Source organism: Papilio xuthus, unplaced genomic scaffold, assembly GCF_000836235.2.
Source record: "Papilio xuthus unplaced genomic scaffold, Pxut_1.1 DF824655.1, whole genome shotgun sequence".
Taxonomy (NCBI): Eukaryota; Metazoa; Arthropoda; class Insecta; order Lepidoptera; family Papilionidae; genus Papilio; species Papilio xuthus.
Genome location: NW_013533994.1, coordinates 5,650,198 through 5,674,575, shown reverse-complemented (window position 1 = coordinate 5,674,575; position 24,378 = coordinate 5,650,198). Strand labels below are relative to the sequence as shown.

The 24,378-nt window shown below is 33.3% G+C and overlaps 1 protein-coding gene across 1 annotated transcript in view; it reads left to right on the top strand.

Annotated features, from left to right (window-relative positions):
• Positions 1-1,522: 1,522 nt before the first annotated feature.
• The window catches only part of LOC106127702 (uncharacterized), a 38,532-nt gene continuing 15,676 nt past the window's right edge, over positions 1,523-24,378 (top strand). The window contains exon 1 of the mRNA XM_013325905.1: positions 1,523-2,696. Coding sequence (XP_013181359.1) covers positions 1,946-2,696 — 751 coding nt within the window. The 5' untranslated portion in view covers positions 1,523-1,945. The remainder of the gene's footprint in view (positions 2,697-24,378) is intronic.

Genomic DNA, 24,378 nt, shown 5'->3' with positions numbered 1-24,378 from the left:
GGCGCTCATGGAGTCGCGGGTGACAGCTAGTTTGGGACACAATGTGCTTATGTCGCACACTGCGTCAACTGCTAAAGTACGCAACCTAATAATCCAAATAAATATTGTGTAATAATGCAAATTTGTGCATGCAAGTCGCATTTGCTTTAATAACAAAAATTGCAATAAAATAGAACAACGTAACATGATTGATGAAGTTTCAAAAAATGTTGATGATATTTAAAATTATATAAGAATAAAAATAAAACAAAATTGTTAAATACACTTAAGATGATTTTCTGGTGATAGTCTAATGGCGCATAAAGGTAAATTACGCGGTTGAAAACACAATATGCAATATCTAACAGCCATCTTGTGAAAACCACACAAAACGTGTGGTTTCTGTTAGATGGTCCTTACGTGATGATGGTTATTAAAAATAAAGTATTTTGAAATTGTCACTAAAAACCCTTCTTCTTATCTGAAGGCAAGTAAATATTAACGAGATGAACATTTAATATTGTTTTGACAGTTTATAGCCGAGTAGTGTTTGACATCTCCCGTGATGAATCATGATTTGCATTTTTATGTTAATAATTAGGAGTTGTTGACACACGCGTAATGTTTGAGTTGTCGTTCTATGATGGAATACATGGTACAAAAATATTTACAAAACGCAATCCTGATGTATCTAAAGTTAAAGATGAATATAAATCATTAAGTTTGATTAAACGGATATAATTGTTGGGCACTTATTATTAAGCTTTCTATTCTATACAATCAATTCGCAGACTGTACTTAAGTTTCACTATTAGATATGTGTATTCCTTTGGCTGGAGAGTTGTAGATGATATGATCAAGAAGGGAGAGACTGAGATATGATGACTGATAGAGTTGTATGGAAATGTAAGTAGTACAAGACAAGATGAATATGATAGGGTACTATACGTACAAATATTTTCCTTACAAAGTTTCCATATGTGAAATCTTCAATGTCATGTGATGTCATATACGAATAGGTGATGCTGTAAGACATGACAATGAGAGCGGACACAATATCTTATATTTTACTATCATAATGTGACAGATGAACTGATTTATTTGTCTGACGCAAATTTAACACAATGAGATCCTTTTTTATGTGCTAGATCAATTATATTTATTTTGTAAGCTATCTTTAAAGTTTGGTACATATTATGTGGCTTTAAAAACAAAAGCTTTTTAACCAACTAAAAAAAGTAAACCCGCATAATGTTATGCTTTGGAAATAAATATGTATGACTACATAAAATATACATTTTTTATTATTTCAATCTCCAATAATTAAAGTCCTAACAAAAACATTTCACAGGTAAAAAACTTGTCCTTGACAAAGGTGCTTAACCTTGAAATATCTATTTTTTTTTTAATATGGCCGTAAACAAATCAATTTATCATCTGGATCGCTGCAACATTGGTTGAATGGACCTTAAATGACTTGTTTTCATTTGTTGCAGGGCCTGGTGAGGTCTGCGCTGGATCACTGCAACGACAGTCGCCGCCCGCGCCGCCGCGCTGCCGCGCCGCCACCGCCATTCCGCCGCCGCACGTCGACCGGAGCGAACGTGTTGCGGTCGCTCCTACCTTGTTTACTCTCGGACAGTGACTTGATAGTGTCGTAACCTCAAAACACTTGCAACGCGCATTCATCTCGTAATCTACATACATCTATTACAAACAAACGCCCAGTTTCAAAGTGAATGCAGCTTCCGAACTAGTGCTTTTAGTGCAGAGAAGGCTACATTCCAAACCGGTGTCGTTCTTTAATGGACGAAGTGTGTACTATGTGTGTGCTTTAATATTTAGCTGGGAAGTGACCGGTTTAAATGTCGCTGCGTGTGCGGCGCGGGTAGACGCGAAAGCTCTGCGAACGATCGCGAGCAGAATGTCATAGTCGATCTAACATAAGATTTTTGCCGAAACAAAAATGGCTCGCGGATCTCTAAGTGAAAACGAGCGCCACTGTTTGGACTCGAGCGCGAAGACTCAACCGCAGGGGCCGCAGGAAGCGGACAGGGCGCACGACAAACCCGGCGGCCTGCGGGTGCGCTTCCTCGACGAGGAGGGCAAGACCGAGCGCACTGTGAGCGCCGACGAGGTCGACTGCGCCGTCACCCGCGTCAAGAAGATACACATTCTAAAGAACAGAAGCTCGAGCGAAACAAGCATTCTGCTAAGGAACCCCTCGTTGGCCAAGCGCCGCACCGCCGCCGAGCGCCGCTTCAGCGACGGTCACACCGATAGCCTCAACAACAATTCGCTCAGTGAAAACCTCAACGGTAAGATTACAATCGTGACCGAATCAGAAAAGAGTGAGAGCGCGGACGATACCAAAGAATCGAGCCAGAGCTTTAAGAAGAACTGTAACGTATACAGTGTCAACCAGGCCAAGACTTTGACGGCGGAGCGTAAGAAGTCTATACCTCTGGGCATCCCCAAGCTGATCGGGCACCGGGAGGGCGCACGCGCGGAGCACGGCAGGTCGAGCCTGCCAGGGGAGGCGTGCCTGGCGGAAGGAGCAGGCGCGGCAGGCAAGGACTTCACGGCGCGGGCACTCGGGCGGCTATCACGAGGCCTGGGCCGGCTGCTGCGCCGCTCCAACAGCGTCAAGATCAGCGAACCTGACCCCATCTACAAGGTGGCCTACCTCGGCAACGTACTCACCGGCTGGGCTAGAGGTGAGCATACCTTAAATCTTACTTTTTGCATGCATTGTCACTTCAGTAGTAGCATTTTATTCCCCCGTCTGCCTTTGTGTGCTTGACGACGTAACAGGGCTGTGTTAATTGCAAAATGATAAATATATAATATTATATATTGGGATATTTGCAATTGAACCACAAATGTGCTGACAATGCCCGTACGTACGTAAATGCTATGGCATCTCGCCGTAATGATTCATTACGGCAATATACCACAGGGCACAGGCCTTGATTACAAAAATAGTATCACAAAAGTGATATTGTTAAATATTTAATTAGGCTTCGTGCAGCAAACATAGAAACGTTCGTTCAAAACCGCTACCGAAATAAATAATCATAATTCCATAATCTGAAGCGGAGGTTAAGTTGGAAGTAGTTCAAGGTGTTTACAAACGTAACTAAAAAAATAGGTTTGCTCTCTTCAAATACAAGCTAAAATTTACAAACAAAAATGCGTAAAACGTAGGCCTTGAGCGATTCGTGTTTTTAATGTTGGAAAAAAGAGACGAAGATCGAAGGTTTTTTGTTTGTTGATAACCATTTCTCATACTATCAATATATTAAATGTTTTGAATGTAAACTTGGCCTATATTATTAGGTATTAGCTTGGATAATCACTGTAATGAGTTTATGTGTCTTACATAAAAGTATCCCCAAACTACCTAACTCTAATTCTTAATTGCGTTAGTTGTATTTTCTGTATTTTCTTCGCTGTTACTCACATTTGAACAATTTCTGATATACTGTTTCTAAATACTGTTATAATTATAGATTTCGAAAAGAGCATTTTAATAATCAATTAAACTTGTACGCATATAAGTGAAAAGTAAGAGTATTTGAACATTATTATATGAGTAGGTATATGATACAGAATCGGCTACGTTCTGCAATTGCAAGATGGCCATTTGATACAGTTGTTTCTTAATGAAATATATAGAGCGAAAAGTAATCAACACAACGCAGCGCTGGGCTTTCATTTCGTGTTGTGTCGTGCGCTTCCGATCCCACTGCTCATTGCCCACTGCACATTGCCGACTGTTCATTGTCCACTGCTTATTGCCCACTGTTCATTGACCAATCCTCATTAGAATAACTGACATGTTTTACTGTAGTCGACAAAACTAAACTACCTACTTCAACTTCTAGATTAACATTGTATTTTTGTCTTCATTTCATCAACCATTAATATATTATTATTTGCGTGGCTATGTTTATTAGTATGGCATTTAAGATTAATCTATAACACAAAATATTTAGTACAATCCAAGCTTGAAATTAATATATTTTTAGACATTATTAGTTAGAATCCTTTGGAGCGAATGGCGCGCTTTCGTTACCAAGTCAAGTGTCTGTTCGATTAGTAAGGGGACATACACGTTAATATTTTAATAAGGTGTTGCGCCGATACAACGGCACAGTGTCGGATTTCCTTCCTAACGATATTCAGCTTTTGGTCAAATATCGAGGAATGTTTTGGTAATTTTCTTAATTTCCGAAATGAAAATCTTAGATATGTTAAGCTGACGAATGATATAGACAGACCTAGTTGGTCTAAATAAAAAATATAAAATTTTACCGTGCGAGACTAATAATAACCTATTACAGCAACGTCTTGCAGTAATTTACTCTTTTGTGTTGATGCAAAATTTCATCAAGAAATGAAATAACAACTAAAAAATAGACGATGCAATTTTATACTTCGTTAAATTTGATTTCGTATTCATGTGTTTTGGTAATTAGTTTTATTACAATACTTTTTTGTATACTTACATATGTATGTACAACGTTATCGTAGCATATTTTTTTAGTTATGTTCTTTCCATTTTTTTTTATTCGTTTTATTCTGTTGATATTCCCGATGTGTATTTTAGTTGCAATTCTAATTGTGGTGACATAAATAAACGTGTCATTTAGATAACAGCGGTCTATAAAAGTTAACAACACTAGATAAAAAATCTTGTAAACTTTGCGAGTATTTGGGCCACTATCTACATTCGCACGGATTACTCGCAGTTATCCAAATCCAAATGTTTGAGAAATCTGATAAAGAACGTCTCTTGTGGATCGATCGTGTGAACATACTTTAGATTCAGTTTCCACTAGCGCTGTACTAATGTATTAAACGCTAAGTGGAAATAACTACATAGAATATCATACTATTAGCGGGGATTTATTGGTCGTTTTGACTTGTCGAATGTTTGTCAATGTTGGCTCCAACTGGTGTTGATTTGCGATGTTATTTAAGCTTTGTTTACTGCTTAATGGTTTTAAATTTATGATCTTTAATCTTACTTATACTATAAATTCGAATGGTTAGATGTATGGATGGATGGATGCTTGTTAAATGTTATCTCCAGAACTGATGAACGGAAATAGATGAAATTGACACAGATGTAGAACATAGTCAGAAATAATTAAATTCCTCGCGGACGGAATCGCGGGCGCTAACTATTTAGTATAAACTATTCATTGTGTAATTGTTTATTAATAAACATAATAGGACTGGTAACATTTTATACATAAGCTTTGATTTGATATAAAAATAAAACCTGAATATACGATAAATTTTAATTATTTATTTGTTTCCGGAATTATCATTTTAAAATCTGGTCTTGTTCTAGTTAAGAATTAATGTCTACAAATAACTTGTTTGTTACATATTTAAAAAATAATGTAGCAAAAAATATTGTGAGTTCGAGCTTTTATTATTACTATCTGTCGCACACGACTACATCCGCGTGGTGTTAAAAAGGAACTTAATTAGTGGCCTTTGTGGCCTTCCAGACTGTACTCTACATCTATGTAAACTGCAGTGAGATCCATATGGGCGTTTAGGTGAAATTTTTAAACAAACATCTATCCAAACACTCGCATTTATAATATTAGTAAGGTAGTAAGATTTGTATATCCTCGGCATTCCTCTAACTTATACAATTTAATAAACAAAGAAATTAATATCTACCCTATTAAATTATTTAAATGCAAAAAGACTGTAACTGACTGGTTGATGACTAAAACTTATGATGAGACTGAAACATTAATTCAAACTATACCACGTATATGAAAGATTATTATATAAATTCAACTGTACTTACACACATGCACTCATGTACATACACGCTCATACATACATACACACACAAACTCAAACATACACACACACACACACACATTCATACAATCAATAGACCTGTATTGCACACACATTAAATTACACAAATGTGTTTTTCTGTTATTTTCTATCATTTCTGCTCATTTTTACTTTTTAATTTAGAAATCAATAATTAGTTTATTGTTCATTTTTACTTTTTAATAAACTCTTTGTATTTTGTTTTGTTTGTTAAAGTATAATTGTCTTTATATAATATATAGATTAAGAAGGTACCATTGATATTGTTTATGTGACACGGAAGAGCGGGACTTCCAATCACAAGCCCGTTATGGATGGAATGGAAGTCCCGGCACAAATGTTAGTATGTACCATTTTTGTTTACGCAATAAATCTTTTTCATTTTTCATTTTCAGTAAGATTTGTATGTACAAGTATTATTGGAAGTCAATGATGGTGTTATGCGCTAACGCGCTATTCGTATTCCACAAATGAAAAGCTGTATCCAGTAGCGCGTGCCACAACGCTTTTAGCATAATATTATATGCTGTTAGTTTAGCAATAAATAAATGATTTACTGTAATATACATGTGTGTTATCATATTATGTAGCAAGTGGTAATTGTAGAACAAACTGGTTTTAGTTATAACAACAATAAAATGCTGAAATGATGACAGATTTCGATTTTAATTCAAAGTCTTGTATTATTATATAACATTCTTGTATAAATACCTAGGACTTACATCTGGTGGATACCATACCGTTTAAAACATGGTTATCTCGGTTTTGTCCAAGATAATGGAAAAGGATGATTATATGTTTTATACAGAGATTTTGGTCTCATAAACCCACTGTTAGTCTAATAATTAATAGTAGTTTCCAGTTCGATCATGCTGTTCGAAGACCACTAAATAATATTTTTGGAATTAGTGTTTAACATTTCTGACAATATGACACGTTAAATGTACGCATTAACATAGATTTGCGAAAAATTAAAAAAAAAAGTTAAATCCGGCCATAATAAATCACGAATGTCATAATATTTTACAATGTTAGTGTGTTGACACACCTGCGGTAACGAGGTATTATTCGTAAATGGGAAACAATGAAATCGGTTTTTTTAACCAAAGTGATGAGTCAACTAGAGGCCCCCACTAGGTAGTTTTTAATTAGTTTTACCTGTGTGACAAAATAGTAAGCTACTCGTGAGATAGTAAGGGAACTATGAAATCAACACAGAACACATAGGCATAAAAGAGGAAGGTGGGGATATTTAATTTAAAAATCGCTTTTTATTACAGTTCATTCGGATTATCAATTAATAAAACGCGGTTTTCAATAATAATTTAAATTATAAACAAGTCTTACTTTGTCATGAGTCAAAAGGAAAATTTACGGAGTTTTGTTTACATTTACATACATATATCTCCAATGGCACATATCGGCTTTACTCCTGTACAAAGGTTATCAGTATCAAAAGACGATTAGACTGTAAATAGATAAGACGATAGTATGTATATGTATAATTTACGAGATCTCTGACGTGCAGGTCAAATACAAACTGACTCATAGGTTAATTATTCTTTCGGTAATTACTAAAATTATACTTTCAGTGGGTACTAAAATTTGTGATGTTAAAACGTTAGTAATTTCTGACAAGATTACTTTAACGAAAATAACGCATTTTAATAGTTTCATATAAAAAGAAGGAGGTTATTGGATTTGAAGTATGTGATTCAAAACAGTGTTTTAATGAATAAATGCTAACAACATTAACATACTTTTGAGTTATTGTGGTTACTCTACATGGTCTGCCATTTGTTAATTTATCGGACAAAAAAACAAAGCGTAAAAATTCATTGAGTGAATGAACAATACTTATTATTTTCAAGTCCCAGTTGACTTATCACACTTGAATCTTGCTGATCAATGGCAAGACAGGAGTAGCAACTATTGTAATGTTATCTGGTTTGTATCGCGGCCTGTGTGTCTCTACACTAAGTTTAATTGCTTGGTTATCGCGCGTCAAGGCACAAGATAAAAAGCTGAGTAATCACTTCGTGTGAAGATCAAGGATTTGCGGCAGATTACAGCATCACGGCATCACGGCATCGCACTGTTTGCGGAATTTTAGCCAATTTTAGTAGATATGTTTGTATTATTACGCGTCATTTTGTTGATAACAATATTTAGGTGTTTTTTGTTAAAGTAATAAGCTCGTGATGATACTGTTTTTGTTATTCTTTTTATGACAGTGTTTTTACTTATAATTTGTTACGACACATTCTGATTGAGTGCGGACTTATTAGATAAATTATATTTTTTCCTGTCTATGATTAAGGTTAAAGTTCATTATTTAATAAGACGCGGAAAAGCTTTTATGAACTCTGTATTAAAATGTATTATCTCGTAACATTTTAATTTCCGTACAAAAAAATGCGATAACTTTTTGTTTATATATCTAAATTGGTGAACCATATTATCGTCAACATAATACTTATCAACTTTATATTTGTTTACCCTTAATTATATACTAATTACCACTTAGAGATCACTAAGTGAGAGCCTTAAGTATAAATTCGATAGCAGAAAGGGCAGTTAATGTACTCGGAGTGTGAATAAGTAATACTAACATAAATGTGGCTAACTTTGCGTAAAATTAATTTTTATTCGTTTTCTTTTACATTTTATCGTATTTGTGTGATCGGTAGATTGTCAATCTCGAGTCGGTTCTGTAGACGAGTTCAATCACATTAGGGTTGGATGTCTTCTCGAGTGACGTGAAGCACACCCTTTATCAAACGTACGCTGTTCGTTCAACTTTCTCTTACGATACTATTTATGACGTTGATAAAATTTTTATGAATATGTTTGTAAAAATTGAGAGACTTATGAAAACTTTGTTGTGTGCATTTTTATTACAAGTGGTTATGGCGGCTAGTCGAAGCTTTTTTTACTCTGGTCTGGGCGTGTCTTATTTTAAAAATGAAAAAGGTAAAATTACTATATTTTAACGTAAGTTTAAGTAACTTCACTTACAGTATTCGGACAGTTTTCTCACAGCTATGTTGTAGATACTAAAGATTAAAGAGGATTCTTACGCTAAGCTATGTTACAATGACTTCATCGTTAATTGACGTCAGGTAATTTGGTAATTCTAATGTATTACTTGACCGTCAAACTTGGCGTCCAGTTGCAGTGAGTTTCTTGCATAGTAGTGCTGGTACGAAAATATATTTATATAGAAGCTTATCTTCTGGTAAAATATACGAAGATGTTTTAATGTCCCTGATGTTATTATCGTGTAAAAATTAAATATATTTGTTTAAAAGCCAGGACTAATACACAGTAGTACTAGAACATGAAAATTAACAAAATCTCGTTGTATTTCATCTTTGATACCGAACGAAGATAAACTATCAAGAAATGAAATCATGATTGTTTGTTTGACACATTTGTTTGTTCCGGATAAAGACAATATTTACTTAATGTATTTGATATCGCGCACGTGTGTGATATGTCATTCGTAAATACTAGAAGCGCCGATAGCTTAATGGTTAAGGGTATGGATATCCGACCTTGTGGTCGTGAGTTCGATACCCACAATTCCACTATTTTGTGGTAAATTCCTAGCATACGCCTAAATATTAAATTGAAGGATATACAAGATTTTTTTTGTAAAATATTAAAAATCTATATATCTACGTATTTCATTAAACAAAAACTTATAGAAAATGGACATCCCCTCAGTTTGATTAACATTTTTTGAATGTGTAACAAAAATCAGAAGGGTCGAGAATTGCTTAAAGATATCAAATAAGTTTTTTTTCTTATCGGGTTTTTGTAAAAATTTACAACAAAATGCGTTTAAAAATAAATTATCACTATGTATTGACTGTATACAAGAAAAATGTTTGATGTTTCCTTGTAATGTAGTTTTTTCGGAAACCCAAAAACCTCACCACTACTGTGACCGTTACAATACGTATTGTCTGGCGCCTACCTAAATAAACGTTTTGTATGTATAAATTAAAAATTCATCATTTGTTTGAATGTTTTTTGGCATACTAATCTCGCCAAAACTTTGACATCTATCATTATGAGTTACATCTTCTTATTTTTTGTACAGAATTGTCGGTTAGGTTATACGATATTTTGGGTTCCAAGCTACAGTCCTGAGGCAACTGCGGCCGGCGATCGGAGACCGCGACCAGTACCCCCCTTTGTGTGGCGGAAGCGCGCTCGCTGAGCACTGCACTCTCGCTCCCACATAGAGCTCTCGCTCGCACGTAGGGTTGAACAAAACATTTTAGTAATAATTTTTCTTATGCCTTTTCAAGGTATTTTTGTTATTATAGCAATCCTAATAATACCATATTATTTTTGCGAAAAAATTAAATTCTCTATTGTCTATCAAGTGTCATGAATGCCTGGATTACATTCTGAAGTTTTTATTCGCACCGGAAAAATGTAAATTTAATTATTTGTAAATATAAAAAAACTTTCATTTAATTATTAGGAAAAAAAATTATATCAAAATGTTTACATTTTAATTAAAAAGAACAAAAAATATTTATAAAAATCATATAGAACACGTCATGTTGTCAGCCCTAAGTGCGCGGGCGCGTCGCTTCGCATTCCTGTCGCTGCGGCGCCCGCTCCCACAGACACGCTCCGTAGCATCCACACCTGTGCCTTATATCATTTACGATCTTAATCACTACAGGTTAGAGTTGGAATTTGCTTAATTCCCTAATCAGTTTTTACTGGCTTTTTTTCGAATACTATTTTATGGTGATTTTCGCGCCATTTGATTTGTGATGAAGTTTAGTAACATGAAATAATATTCCATGTTATCATAAATAGATATTTGGTGTCTATGCGTAAGTCTCTAAACTTATTTAAAACAACATTTGACTTCACCAGAACCGATGTAATAAGCAATTATTGTGTTCGGCTTTAGTAAATATTCAACGCAAGAAAAGTATCTTCACACTACGACGTATAGTAATTTCCCTTATTATAACCAATTTTAGGAAAAAAAAGTATTGAGAAACGAATCTAATTTGATTTTTCAACTGAGTATAATTTATCCTACAAATCTGGTTACAGACAGTTTATTTTCGAACAAAAAAGTCTGACAATAATATTTCAGTTCTCTTCTGTTCTGACAATGATTTTTTTTTCTCTATTTTGTCGTTTCGCTTTTAATCGTGTGAACTTTATAAAATAATTAAGTATACATAATTCATACGAATTGCGTTACAAAATACAAGATTAATATTAACGTAGACATATTTCTTCATTTTAACATAGCTTTTATTAAACATTTTTCATATTAAATTAAAATGTTAAACCTTTAGAAGATATTTCAATAACGTAAATATTTGCCAGAGGCAAGCGATTGCTGGACGAGTTATCTTTTAATAAATATTTTAATCTTTGTAATAAAACCATGGATGTAGTTCTTACATTATGTTGGTATTGCTTTTGTTTTTTATTCTACTAATATTATAAATGTGTATGTTTAGATGGATGGATGTTTTTTCGAAAGTATCTCTCTAAGATCTCTTTGTAATTTGGTGTAAGCGTAGAGCAATACCTAGTTTTATAATAAATTCACCTTTAACAAACTTATGGAAATCTTGATTTGTACCAAGAATAGTTTATTGCTTTACCGAGTACAATTAGCAATACAAAGAAACAAGACGTTTCGTTATTGTCATTGTGAGCGTAAAGAATCTTTTCTTCCGGTATTGTACGAAGAATTACTAGTTATTTTTGTTATAGGAAGCAAACAGTGGAAATATTTTACATTTTTTTTATCATTAATAAACAAGTTTCAATAATAGTAGAAACAATACAATAATGTATTATGTTTGTGATTGGTTTCATTTATAAATAATGAAACTACAACATTTTTTTATTTATCAGGTCCCATTCCTATCAATTACGTATATAATTATTTGCTTACCTCAGTTTATTTTATAATCAACTTTATACAGATTTAATCTTTAAAAATATACTTGAATTTCATCGACACGATTTATAAATTATTGTAAAATAATAATAACTTTAACCTTTCATAAAATAACATTCTTAGCTCGAGTTGGTCAGAATATTATCTCTTGTTTCTTAAAGATAAAAGTGTTCCAAGCGAAAGCGTTTGATAAATCCGAACACGTATCCAAACAGACGCTTCGAAAGTGAAATCCGCTGCAAAGGTTTGGCAAAAAACCGCAATGAGCTAGCGAGGACGCACGGACAGACAGATGAATTGTCCGACATTGTTGATTTTCTTTTTTATATTTATAAACAAGCTTATAGCAAATGTATACCCGTGTTTACTGTGGTCTTCTGATGATAAGATTAATATTAAACAAATTCTTATGCATGTCCGATTTCAAGATATTATTTTGTCAAGATTTAGTCCATGTTTTGTAATGTATTTCGAAATTATTTTACGAGTTCACCGAGATTATTTTAACTCATTTGAAACTTGACATGTTTCATTAAAAGCAGGAATGAAATAACTATTTTAATTGTTACATTCTAACCTAAAAACTATCTAGCTTTGTTGCAGTTTATATTAACTCATTATTGTGATAATAAATACTATTTAGGGAGTTATCTATTTTTAAGTCTAAATATTTTTATGTTTTTAAAATATACTTATTTAATTGCAATTATTGTGAGAGAAAATCCTCAGAATCAGATGCACCTGCAATAGATGCACTTAGGTTAATAACCTGACAGTAACAGTTACTGTGTAGGTTAAAGTGACGCAGTAACTAGGGCATGCTTCATAACTACAGTTTACTTAACACTGTTGCTCACTTTGTACGATTATCTTAAGAGCTTTACTCAGTACATCTCTTAGCATTTTGTGCCACGAATAATATGTCTTCTTTGTAAAGGTTTTACAAAATTTATGATTTGCCTCTTTACATGTTATATTTGATTAAACAAGCTTTGCCAAAAGCTGAAAGTGTTTACTTTTAATATAAGTTATTCTTAAGTTAGTGTTTTCAAGTAAAATTTCATTAAATTTCTATTTAACTTAGCCGAGGTTATGCTATGCGGTATAAGCTCGTCCATGGCGGGTGTCCCGGAGCAATATTTTATAGTTCCCCGTAGCAATTGAATGCCGGCAAACAATAACAATTGTGAATCGCAGTCTCTCCTTACGCGAGTCCGCTCCTTAAACGTATCCGTTTGATAAGCTAAACAATGATACCAACATTTGTTCCAAAATATATTCTAATACAATACAATAAAGTTCAATAGAGATTGTATTCAAGTAATAATTGGTGTTAGATTCTCGTTACGACAGTAGCAAAATGGTACCTAATTCTTAAGTTGCATAGAGTTGATTTTGGCGTGAAGGTGAGTTGCGTGCAGTGGGTTATACGAATGCAGAGGCGGTGTCATCGAACCTGCAGTGAAACCTAATTCTGGAACAAGTTAGAGCGAATAGACAAAAGGAATTAAACCTTGAATAGTTTAACTAGTACGCCGTTAGTACATTTTGTAGTCATTAATTTTTTATTAAGATAACAAAAGCTCTAATTTTTTTCGAGGTTTCTTTCTGAAATATAGTTTTCGTTTATGGAACTAGATGTTGTGTTGACTACTTTTGGTATATTATATTTAGTCAATTAACAAGCTATTTTCACATAATTAAATCGTCAACGTTATTGGATCATGATTCTATTTTGACATTGGTGAACTATATCACACCAAAGGTTTTATTTTTTGGAATGGTTGAAATTGATACATAGATCTGTGTGATGGTTCCGTGAGACGCAATCGTTGCAAATCATTTTATTAATATTTTGTAATAAATTCCATCGATACTTCTAAATCCATATATACAAATAGTTTCTAACAATACCAATTTTTTTATCTAACAACCAGGTCAGCGTTATTTACGTGCGGTGGCCAAGTTAATTACGTCACAGTTTGCAAATCCATGCAAATTTAGCGATTACAGTTAACGAAATAGCGACGTCAATTGCGTGCATAATTTTCTATTTAGAATCGTAATTGTATAGAGGTTTGTACGCATTTAAAACGTGTGATTGTACTTTATGCATTATTTATGATATCGTTGTAGATGATGGATTATGGTCTTTATGACCTACGCTATAAGGGTCTTTATAGCGAGCTAGGAATTAAGCAGCCGATCGTGCCGGTGCGTTCTGATTGAGCTCTAATGGACGTATTTATTCATGTATTAATGTTTCACAATACTAATTGCGTTCAATAGAATTTTGGTTGAACAATTTGAATGAAATATTATATATAATTTTGATAGAACGAAGCGTCCTAGATTGAGATTGTGATTGATAAATATGTCATCCCTTGTCAAGTTATTGTAGTTACAGTTAGAAACAGAAATATCTCGACTATGGTCACGCAAATAGAAGCATCGATTTACGTTCATACAAATATTTTTGAAGTTTGCAACCGTATAGTTATCTTAAATTGCGATAAAAACACATGTAAAAGATTTTGATACAAAAGGAAGGAAACCTTATAAGGTCAACTACCTATTGACCGTGAGACACAAAGATGTTTTTAAGATAAAATATTTCCGAGAGATATATTAATTTATAATAGAAGGGTGCTAGGATAGATTAGAGCCTAATTATTACTTCTTTCTCTTTAAAATAAAGGATAAACTTCGATACAGCGTCAAGCAAAATGAATGAACATTGACAAGTTGGATATAGTTGTTACTTATCACGCTATGTTATGCAGGAGGCGCACGACGCGATGAGGCTGGGGGAGGTCAAATGTCATCGGAATATTTGCTGCTTTGATCGAGAAAATTGACTTAATAATATGATATTAATAATATTACGTAGACACTTCAAGTGAGAAATAAGAACAAATTGTACAATACAACAGTTTAAGTCTGAGTGTTAATTCGATATTTGATATTTTGAAGTCATTGAATCTGACAGGATTTAAAAAAAATTGATACTGGCCATTTTGCGCGACTCCACCCGCGCTGAGAAAAAAATAATGAGTAGCCTATGTTCTTCCAAATTATATTCTATATTTATGCCAAATATTAGCGAGATCTATGTAGTCTGTAGTAGTAGAATGTTTAATTGTTTTTTTGAAAGCTCAGAGATGATTCTAGAAAAAACGTCCGAAGCTTGCGTCGTGTTTGCTGTAATGTTATGGCAGCCAGTTGAGGACCCCAAGCAGTTAGCCTTATGTCATATAAGAGCCTTGACACACTGTAGGTCTGTTACGACAAATGTTTATTGTCATTTCTAAACGACTATTAGAGAAGGATTGTAATAAAAGTGTGAATCTTTTTTTTCATCGTATCGCGGTTTTAAAGTTGTACTGTTTGTATACACAAATGTATTATTGTATGTTTATATTTCACACTTGAATAAATATCTATAAAATTGGAATATCTTATACATTCTAAGGTTTTTTTATGTCACTCAGTTGTCATGTCTTAAAGACAAAATCATATTGTTACACTATTTTTAAGGAACAAACATTCATTTAGAACTCTATTGTTTTTTCGATAAAAAAAAGTTTTGTCCTCATTCGGGGTATGCGATAGTAATCCTTGTGGATTGAGACATCATCGGTATTACGTGGATTAAGCCTCGTTTGCACTGCGCGTGCGTCACTGATTGCAAGATACACATTATTATCTGGAATTTTAAATAACTCGATATAATACTACTACTTAAAATATAACATTGACTACATACATGATGATTAGCGATGCACTTATTTCATAGTACCTACAAGTTAAATTTCTGTCGTTATCGGTAGGCTATAATATTCGTGACATTCTCCATCATATCGCTTCTATCAGGCGTGAAGTAAACCAAAAATCTCATACTAATTTCGGACATAATTGACGATGACGATACGAAGGCGATCGTCGACAACATTCTTGCTACACCCACAGTGCTCTAAAGAAGACGTGAATGTGTTTTAAATCGTTTAAACCAATGCAGTTGGTTAGAAGCACAGAAGTATACTCACATGACTTGAACGTAACGTCCATTGTATTCAAATATATTTCGCTGTAGACGAAATTGAATACTCGACGCTAACAGTTTGGAGTCCGCGGCACCAATTCATTTTACATGTGTATATGTTTATTTACTCGTCTCCTTACAGTTATGTACATAAAACTTAAGGATAATTTATTTGCGTACGCGTCGACATTTGTATGTCATGTAACAAGTGGTAGGGTTTAAGTAAATAGATGATAAATCAAAGGAAATGTTGAGGTTTAAATATGACTAAGACAAAACTGAATATAGTATATAGTATAAGAAAGGTCGTATAATTTTGTTTTACCTTTTGTTAGTCTTATCGATAAAATTATATAAAAACAGTATAAATCTAAGGAATGAAAAAACTGTAAAGACATGTACATATTTATTGGTATCGGAAGTTTTTACAATATACATAAGTACATACGATGCGGTAAACAGATGTCCTTTTACATAACATTAACATTTATATATTTCTTACATCGTGGGGTACGAGGATGTGGGTCAAGGCGTATTTTATAAGCAGAGATGTAAATTTTTCTTACGGATATCCATTAATCGTTACCTCTACAAGGATTATCAAGGATTCGTTAAATGTCTTTTGTTGATTTTTTTGCATAAAACGCTGAAATATTAAATTATATAAAATTTATCACGTCGATGTAAAGACATTCACTAGTTGTTGAAAACAATTTGAATGTATTGTTTGTGTGAATATCAAATTACTTTTTTTCTTTGGAATTCCATTACACGTTACGTTTTTAAATTCGTACGAAGACCTTTGTCCGGCCGAGGTTTTCATAAGGTGGCCGATAATGGACGAATTATGCAAAAAGAGTCTCTACAAAAAAATATACATATAGTATGCGGCAGAAGCTAGTTTTTATTTCTGACACTTTTCTTCAATTTAATAATAAAGTGTTGTATTCTATTAATAAAATAAAAAGAACAATTTCTTTTAATCAGCTTTTACCCAATACCATAAAATCATTTGGTAGGTGAACTATAGTATAGTAGGTAATATTTAGTTATTACTCGTTATGATATTGAACCACTGTTATTATTATTGTTTTTTCAATTTTATTATATATAACCTCATTAGTGACTTCCGCTCTTTGTACCCGCGACGGCGAACGGCGACCTGCGACTGACTCTTGTCAAGCGTTCAAATAAACTGCAGCGGAGTTACGGTTCACTTCAAGCGGATAAAGTTATATTTGGTATATAACAGTCGGTATAACCTATTTAATTTTTGTTTTTCTTTTAATTAAAAAAATACGTCCTGAGTTCTTTATTCAAAAGGACAAGATTTTTGAACGTAATGTTGCCATGATAATATTATGAATGTAAAATTCGCCATGGAAAACCTTGTTTGTCCAAACTTGACATATTGGTAAACAAATATTTTTAAATAAGGAACACTCAAAAATGTGGCAACTTCTTTCTTTGACAACACATACGGCTGCAATCTAACGCCAAGATTTGGCCGTTTGTCTGCTATTTGTGAGACGTTTGCCCAAACCGGTTGCAAGTCGACGCCTTCGGACCATTTCGTTTTGGAGAAGGTCAAATCTCTAGCTGCGTGATCGTTTCAATTCTATCGAATCGGCAAAGAATATTTTATTATTATTTCATCACTTGTCACTTTAGTTTAAATAAAATCTAAGGAAAAAAAAGACAATCGCGTTCATCAATCTCATTCAATGAATAACAATAGTTGTAATCAATATTTTTATGACTGAATGAAAAATAATAACACTCGCCTGCCACTAGCATAGTGCTCATGTTTACAAAACTATTCAATTACCCGACGGATTGTACGACTCATAGTACGCGAAAATAATGCACTACTCACAACACCTCTATTGATTGCTTGAAGAGTTTTTATTCCGCTACAAACATGTATTTATAACAAAAAACAATGTTCATTATACTGAATTACAAATGTTGTTTTTTATGAATGGGAAAACAAGGATGATGATGACAAGTGATGTTATGATGTAAGGTAATGAACCTAAAAATATGTAGGTAGACATAAATATTAAAACTAGAAGAACTTAACATTAATAACACTGACTGCAAACGTAGATTTAAATTTGTACGTTGACTTTCTTTCGTTTCCTAAATAATTGTCAATCTCGAGAAAACTGAGACAACAAAACTTATTTAAAAAGTTCAAAAAAATACAGGGAAGTTGAAAGAAAGACACAACTCCCATTGTTTCTTGATCTTTCGTCACAAGTCACTGCTTAGGAGAGATGTCTCTCATTACTTTGTTCAAATGTCGATGTTTGTTTCAACAAAAAGTTGATTGTTAGCGAGGCGCATCTCAACGCTGAGCTTCTGAACTTTAACTGCGGCTTGACTTTTTCTTTGTTTACGCATTTTCATAGTTAGAGATGCATCAGTGCGTTAACGGAACTGTATGTTCTTATTAGCATATTTGTCTGAAGCGATTCTGACGTGGCGTTGATTTATTAATCCAGTTATTCCTATGTCTATTATAAGCTTATTCAATTCGTCATGTCTGAACATTTATTACTCTTTATTTCAATTCCACTGCACTGTATTTAGCATACAAAGATGGTCATATAGATGCTTGGTCGCGCACCTGAGCGCTAAGCTCTGAGGCCACGACCGACCAGTTTTTGTTAGGCGATGTTGAGCGCCACTCACATTGTACCAAGTTAGCTAATCGAGTTCGGAATGCATACCAAATCGGATTCATTGTGCGATAACCGCGACAAATGTGGACTTGCGCAAATATTAAACTATTGGCTTTGTCAGTCTGTAAATAGCAGAAGTTATTTTGATATAGATTAACAGGACATGATGAAATTTATATTTTCTCTTACAAGATATGTCTCTAGAAATAATTTTTTCTCAATACATATGCTTGGCGAAAATCGCATTATTGTTAACGAGCAACTTTATTAGAAGGACTAACTACAAAACTTTGAATTTTTTAGCAAGTCCTTCGCTTTCGTGAGTTTATGTTTTAGGCATCCTTGCGACGGTCGACGCACCGCAACCGCTCGGCGCCGGCGTCATGTGGGTGGACCTTTAGCACGCAACAGATCCATACACGTCATTGTTTCATTCATAACCTGGATATCTCATTATGGTTATGCCATATGTTATAAAATCTTGTTAAATAGTTTAGCGAATACCAAGATTACATTACGAGGCTTTGTTTTGTGTTACAGTCAAGGACATTAATTTCAGTGGAATGTCATTTGACTTCTGTGATGCAAAAAAATGCCATAGTTTTAAATTATGAGAGTTCGCTATACGATATTCAATACAGGGTGGAAAGGAAATATTTTTCTTCGACTATACATCATGCGGTGGTAATATTTATTAGATTTACGTGAGCACGGTCACGATGTGTGTATCACGCATTATGTCATCGGGTGCCAATTGACACACTAATTAGGAATAGTCCAGGAGTTGACTAATTGAGTTGTATTTGATATGAACAGAAAACTATCATTGTTAGATGTGTTGTGTTTTCTCGTTTGCTGTACAACAAGGAATTTAGGTCAACATTTTTATAGAACAATGTATGCAACAATACAAGTTGTATGATATATTCAATTATTTTTGTTGACTCATACTGAAAAGTAAGAATATACTTTGTTTTTTTTTATAAAACTAGTAATTATTTTTCGACTAAAATATTATGTACCAGTTATATTTATATAGGAATCACACATAACTACTTCGCTATAAGCAAACTTTTGTGATCAATACCGCTCTAAAAACTTTTCTTGTTCCACTACTAACTTGTTATAAAAGTCGCAACTCCTCGCGGAGTTAGTACTTCTCGTGTGAGAAAGAATAAGCTTAACTTTGTTGAGAACACCCTATATTTGCGGACTTTGTTTTCAAGGAAAATTTCCTTAGAGCATTTATTAACCAAATCGAGTTCTTTAGATTTTTTTGAAAAAAGAACAAAGACAAAGGTGATTGACCTCTCCGAGTACTTTGACGGTTAAAATATAAAAAAAATATATTTTTCTTAGTATCCGACTAAGTTGAGATTTACATTATTGTAATAACTTTTGTCTGACCTGTTGTTATTGTTAATTGATCCTTTTGTAATAGTCTCACGTTTGCATGATTCTGTAATTAACATAATTTTTGTTTTTAATTTTTCAGGTAAGCGTCAACATCATGATTATAACAATCAGTGAGTAGATCATTTTACAAAATATAACCTAAATTTAATGCTACTGTCCTGAATACCCTATACATAAAACTTGTAGGGCATGGAGCGTATAAAACATGTACCCATAGAAACCACACACGTATTTTAGTCGTTTACATCAATATTGTAAAGCAATCGAGATGTTCATTGAATTCAAAAAGAAGACCGCCCGATGGCCGTCTTGTGCGAGCGAAAGTTGATGATCTTGAGTGAACTGCATTCCGACATATGAATGCACTCTACTACTACTACACTTTACGAACTAAATATATCTTACTTAAATGTGGCTTGATATCTTAATTTATATTTTTATGTTGTTTGTATATTTCATATCAATATTTCGGCAGCCTGTACTCATTGTTAGATAACCCGTAACCTGGTCCGTCTATAAATTTATGTAAACACACAGTTCAATCACGTATCTGATATAATTCAAGCTTGCAACAGAATCAAACCCGAGCACGTCCGCAAACAATGTAGCGACCGCAGAGTGCGTTGCGGACGTTGTGCAAATAATGCGGTGCGTTGCGTTGGTCCGGGATGCGCACTCACGTCCTGCTGAAGCCCTAATGTACGGGTGCGATGCTAAATTATTAATACTACCGGCAATTATTAACGGCCGAAATCAATAATCGATCTGGAAACATTTTTGCATATCCACTTTTTAACATTTTTAAATCTGAAATTAAAAATTTACCGGTGCAATGAAAGCAATAGCAGTCGAAAAACTTTTTTGATGTGATTTGTGTGATGATCTGCCTTATGTACAGGCAAAGAGTTTGCCACAGATTAAATTATTACCTCCATTCGTTATGTAATTCAATAGCGAAGTTCTAAAAGCACCGCATACCTCAAACACACTAAAGATGCCCAACATATAATCAAAGCTCTGTTAGATTGAATCGCGAGGCGGCACGCTAATGTAAAGCCTGGTGATTAAGTAGTTAATGGTTTGCGCCGTCCTCCGTTAGGGTAACGGGATAGAATTCCTTAGAGTTCCTACACAGAGCTCGGAGCATGTCTTCTAAGTATTTATAGGTCCAAATAGTACATTAAAGTTCAATCGCTATACGGGCCTATTCTATTTGTGAATCCCATTTCATGTTGCAATGCGGAATTAACTCGGCGACTTAACAATACACTGTTGTCTATTTGTCTAGCATATTACAAATATATACAGGATGATCGCTAAATTTTTGAATGATAATTTGAAGACGATATCTATATACATATTTGTAAGTCTGCTATAGGTAAAGCTTTCTTGTTGTTCAAAATGTTTTTACATAAAATATATATTCTCTCAATTAGGCCCCCTTTATCAGTACTGAATTTGGCTCCTTAATTGGTGGACATAACCGTGTGCTATTTATATAGTTCTTTACTTTTATTATATAACTAGTTATGTAACATTTGATAATTTACGTACTTGTATAAAAATTGTATAGTCACATCCGCAGTAACTGCCTATGTTTGTGTCACAATAATATACCAGTCCTATTCTGATTCTAATACAATTCTAATGAATGTCATATATTTTATATCTTATAATGTTTATTCAACATTGATTTATTAAAAATAAAGCGATATGAACAATTATGATATTTAAAAGTTAGGTATGTATTTTTACCCAAGAAACAAACGAGACGGGTTGAAAATTAGCTAGAAATTAGAAGCCCAGATTAAAATATAATAATATTTAAAATCTGCATACAATGATGAAATGTGTGAATTTGAAATGAAAATTATTTAAAATATAAATAAAAATATATATTTATATTTAAATTTTCCTTGTATTCTCTCGGACTAACTCAGTTATAATACTTCATAAAAAGTGGGATACTGAAGGACGCAGTCATCAAGCGCTTGTAAAAACTTACCGAGACACGTTTATAATATTAAAGGTCGTGGCAATTTCTTTAAAGTATATATAATTATTAGCCGACATAGAGTGACGTCTATATCATAGATTATGTATCACAGATGGGCTTTAGTAATTGTTAATTTATATGGAAGTTCAAGGTAACAAGATATGAAAAACTCTTCATTGAGATTTATTGGTCTTGCCCAAGTACGTCTTATTTCAGCCTTAGTGCGTTAGTCAAACTACATATGCAGTTGAATGTTCGTGTAAAGAAATTTATGTTATTCCGTTGACCTAATTTCTTCTCAAAGTAATTCTGGAAAGCGGAAACCTTTTTTGCACTAAAATGCAGAATGTATGAACGGTTTTTCGTCCAAAAATCTCACAAAGATATTGGAAAATCGAAGTTAAAGCTTTGATATCAAACGACTTTCGTTCAAAGGCAATCTGTTTTTATGTTTTAGTTTGAATACGTTAAGTTTTTTAATATTTATAATATTATTCAATACATTCATAATCATTCTGAGCATAATAATGTTTATACCACTATACATGTGCAATAACATAACATCTTATTTTGATGACGTCACTACGAAATACAAACACTCACAATGGCAAATCTCCTTGTCACTGGATGTCAAATCAAAGATGTGAGTGTGTGTATGACGTCACGTAATTCCTATTTTATTATGGGCTCTTAGTACGTAATATTATTTCACTGTACTATAAGTCGCATTTAAACCCACTGCTTATAAAATATATGATGATTGATTAATAGTATCGTCAAATATACGGTAACGTGTTTTAAAAATGTTGGATATAAAGATACGTTTAACATATAGCGGCCGATGATTGCTGTGTCCACAAGGTTACTGACTCCTTTACGTGGCAACTTTTTTGCATGTATTTTGAGATTTCACCATCTTGTTTTAGTTTGGAATTTGTTTAGATATTTTAAAGTCGGCTACATACAAGTATATTGTATTTCTGATATCTTGGCGACTCAAAAACACAATTTTAGGTGTAGTCGCGGTTAAGGTTGCGGGGGGTGGGCACTGTGCAGAGCGCCGATGAATTTAGACCACTAAGATATTTGAATATAGTTATACACTACAAAGTTTATAGTGTTCATATTGCTTTAGAATTTATAATATTGAAATTTATTTATAGTATAAATGGTACATGCTAAGCTGAGCTCGTGTTAGATTAAATTGTCTGTGGAATATTCCCTAATACATTAGGTTTGAACTTTATACATCTGCCAATGTATCTGCGAATTGAAACTCTGCCAAAACACAGAACCATCTGGCGCCCACTGGCAGCCTCTTCTTACACGTTGTTGAAACGAATTCTCATATTTTACGATGTTTACATTTCCACGTCGTGTTTGTAAACGGTACTATTTCAAAGAAAAAGTTAACTACATTCCAAAATTCGATCGATGAATTTAATTTTAAATACAACAAGAATTAATCTTATTACACATATCTGGTACCATTTCCAAACGAATAAGAAGGTATGAAAGAAAAAATCATTTATTATCTGTATCCAGTTCCTGCAGGTAATAAGCATTCCTAATGCCTCAGTATGCGATCCTCCGTACACCATATCCATCGATTTTTTTGCTCTCCTCACGAGGTCATCGACTCCCTCTCAAAAATACTAAAATGTTTTACTAAATATTTTTTATATCTATCCAAATTATACTTCGTCTACTTAACACGATTAAAAACACTACCAGTATTTATGGTAATAAATTATAAGTCATGTTATCTATGATCATGTAGAAGATGTAGTTTTTGTTTGCTTATTGAACTATGGCGAAGACCAGTTTCGAAGTAAAAAGTTTTATCTTGCATCTTAGACTTTAGGTCTCGATGTAGCGTTCTTTTAAATACATAACATCGCAGGCAAATAACTTTTGTACAATCTTTTTCTTAAGAGAAAGCTTATTTTAACAAGTAACATTTTATTTTATAGTTCTACATATTTTCAACTCTCTTGATGTCACCCGGTATCTTTATATCAAAATCAAAAGTCATCTTATTTTTATGGCAAAACCCAAGTATAATTCGAATTATATAAACATTAAAACAGTAAATAAAAAGGCTGACATCATTATTCTATTAATGAAGTTGCTCGTACAATGTTTGCTCCAACATAAAGTTGAAGAGTTTCGAGAAAATTCCCGCAGAACAAATTATGTTGACTGAATGAATTCGTTTTGTAGTCTTTTGTGATTCTTGTTCTTTGTTATTGGATTAAATTCGTTTTAAGTTATTTCATTCATGAATTTTAATTTCATAGCGATATAAATAGATTTTTTTAATCTAAATTATGAAATAACTTTACAATACTTTACTTTACTTAATCGTTTTATTCGTGAAATAAAATAGGTTATGTTGGTATTAACTTTTGGTCGGAATACGTACATA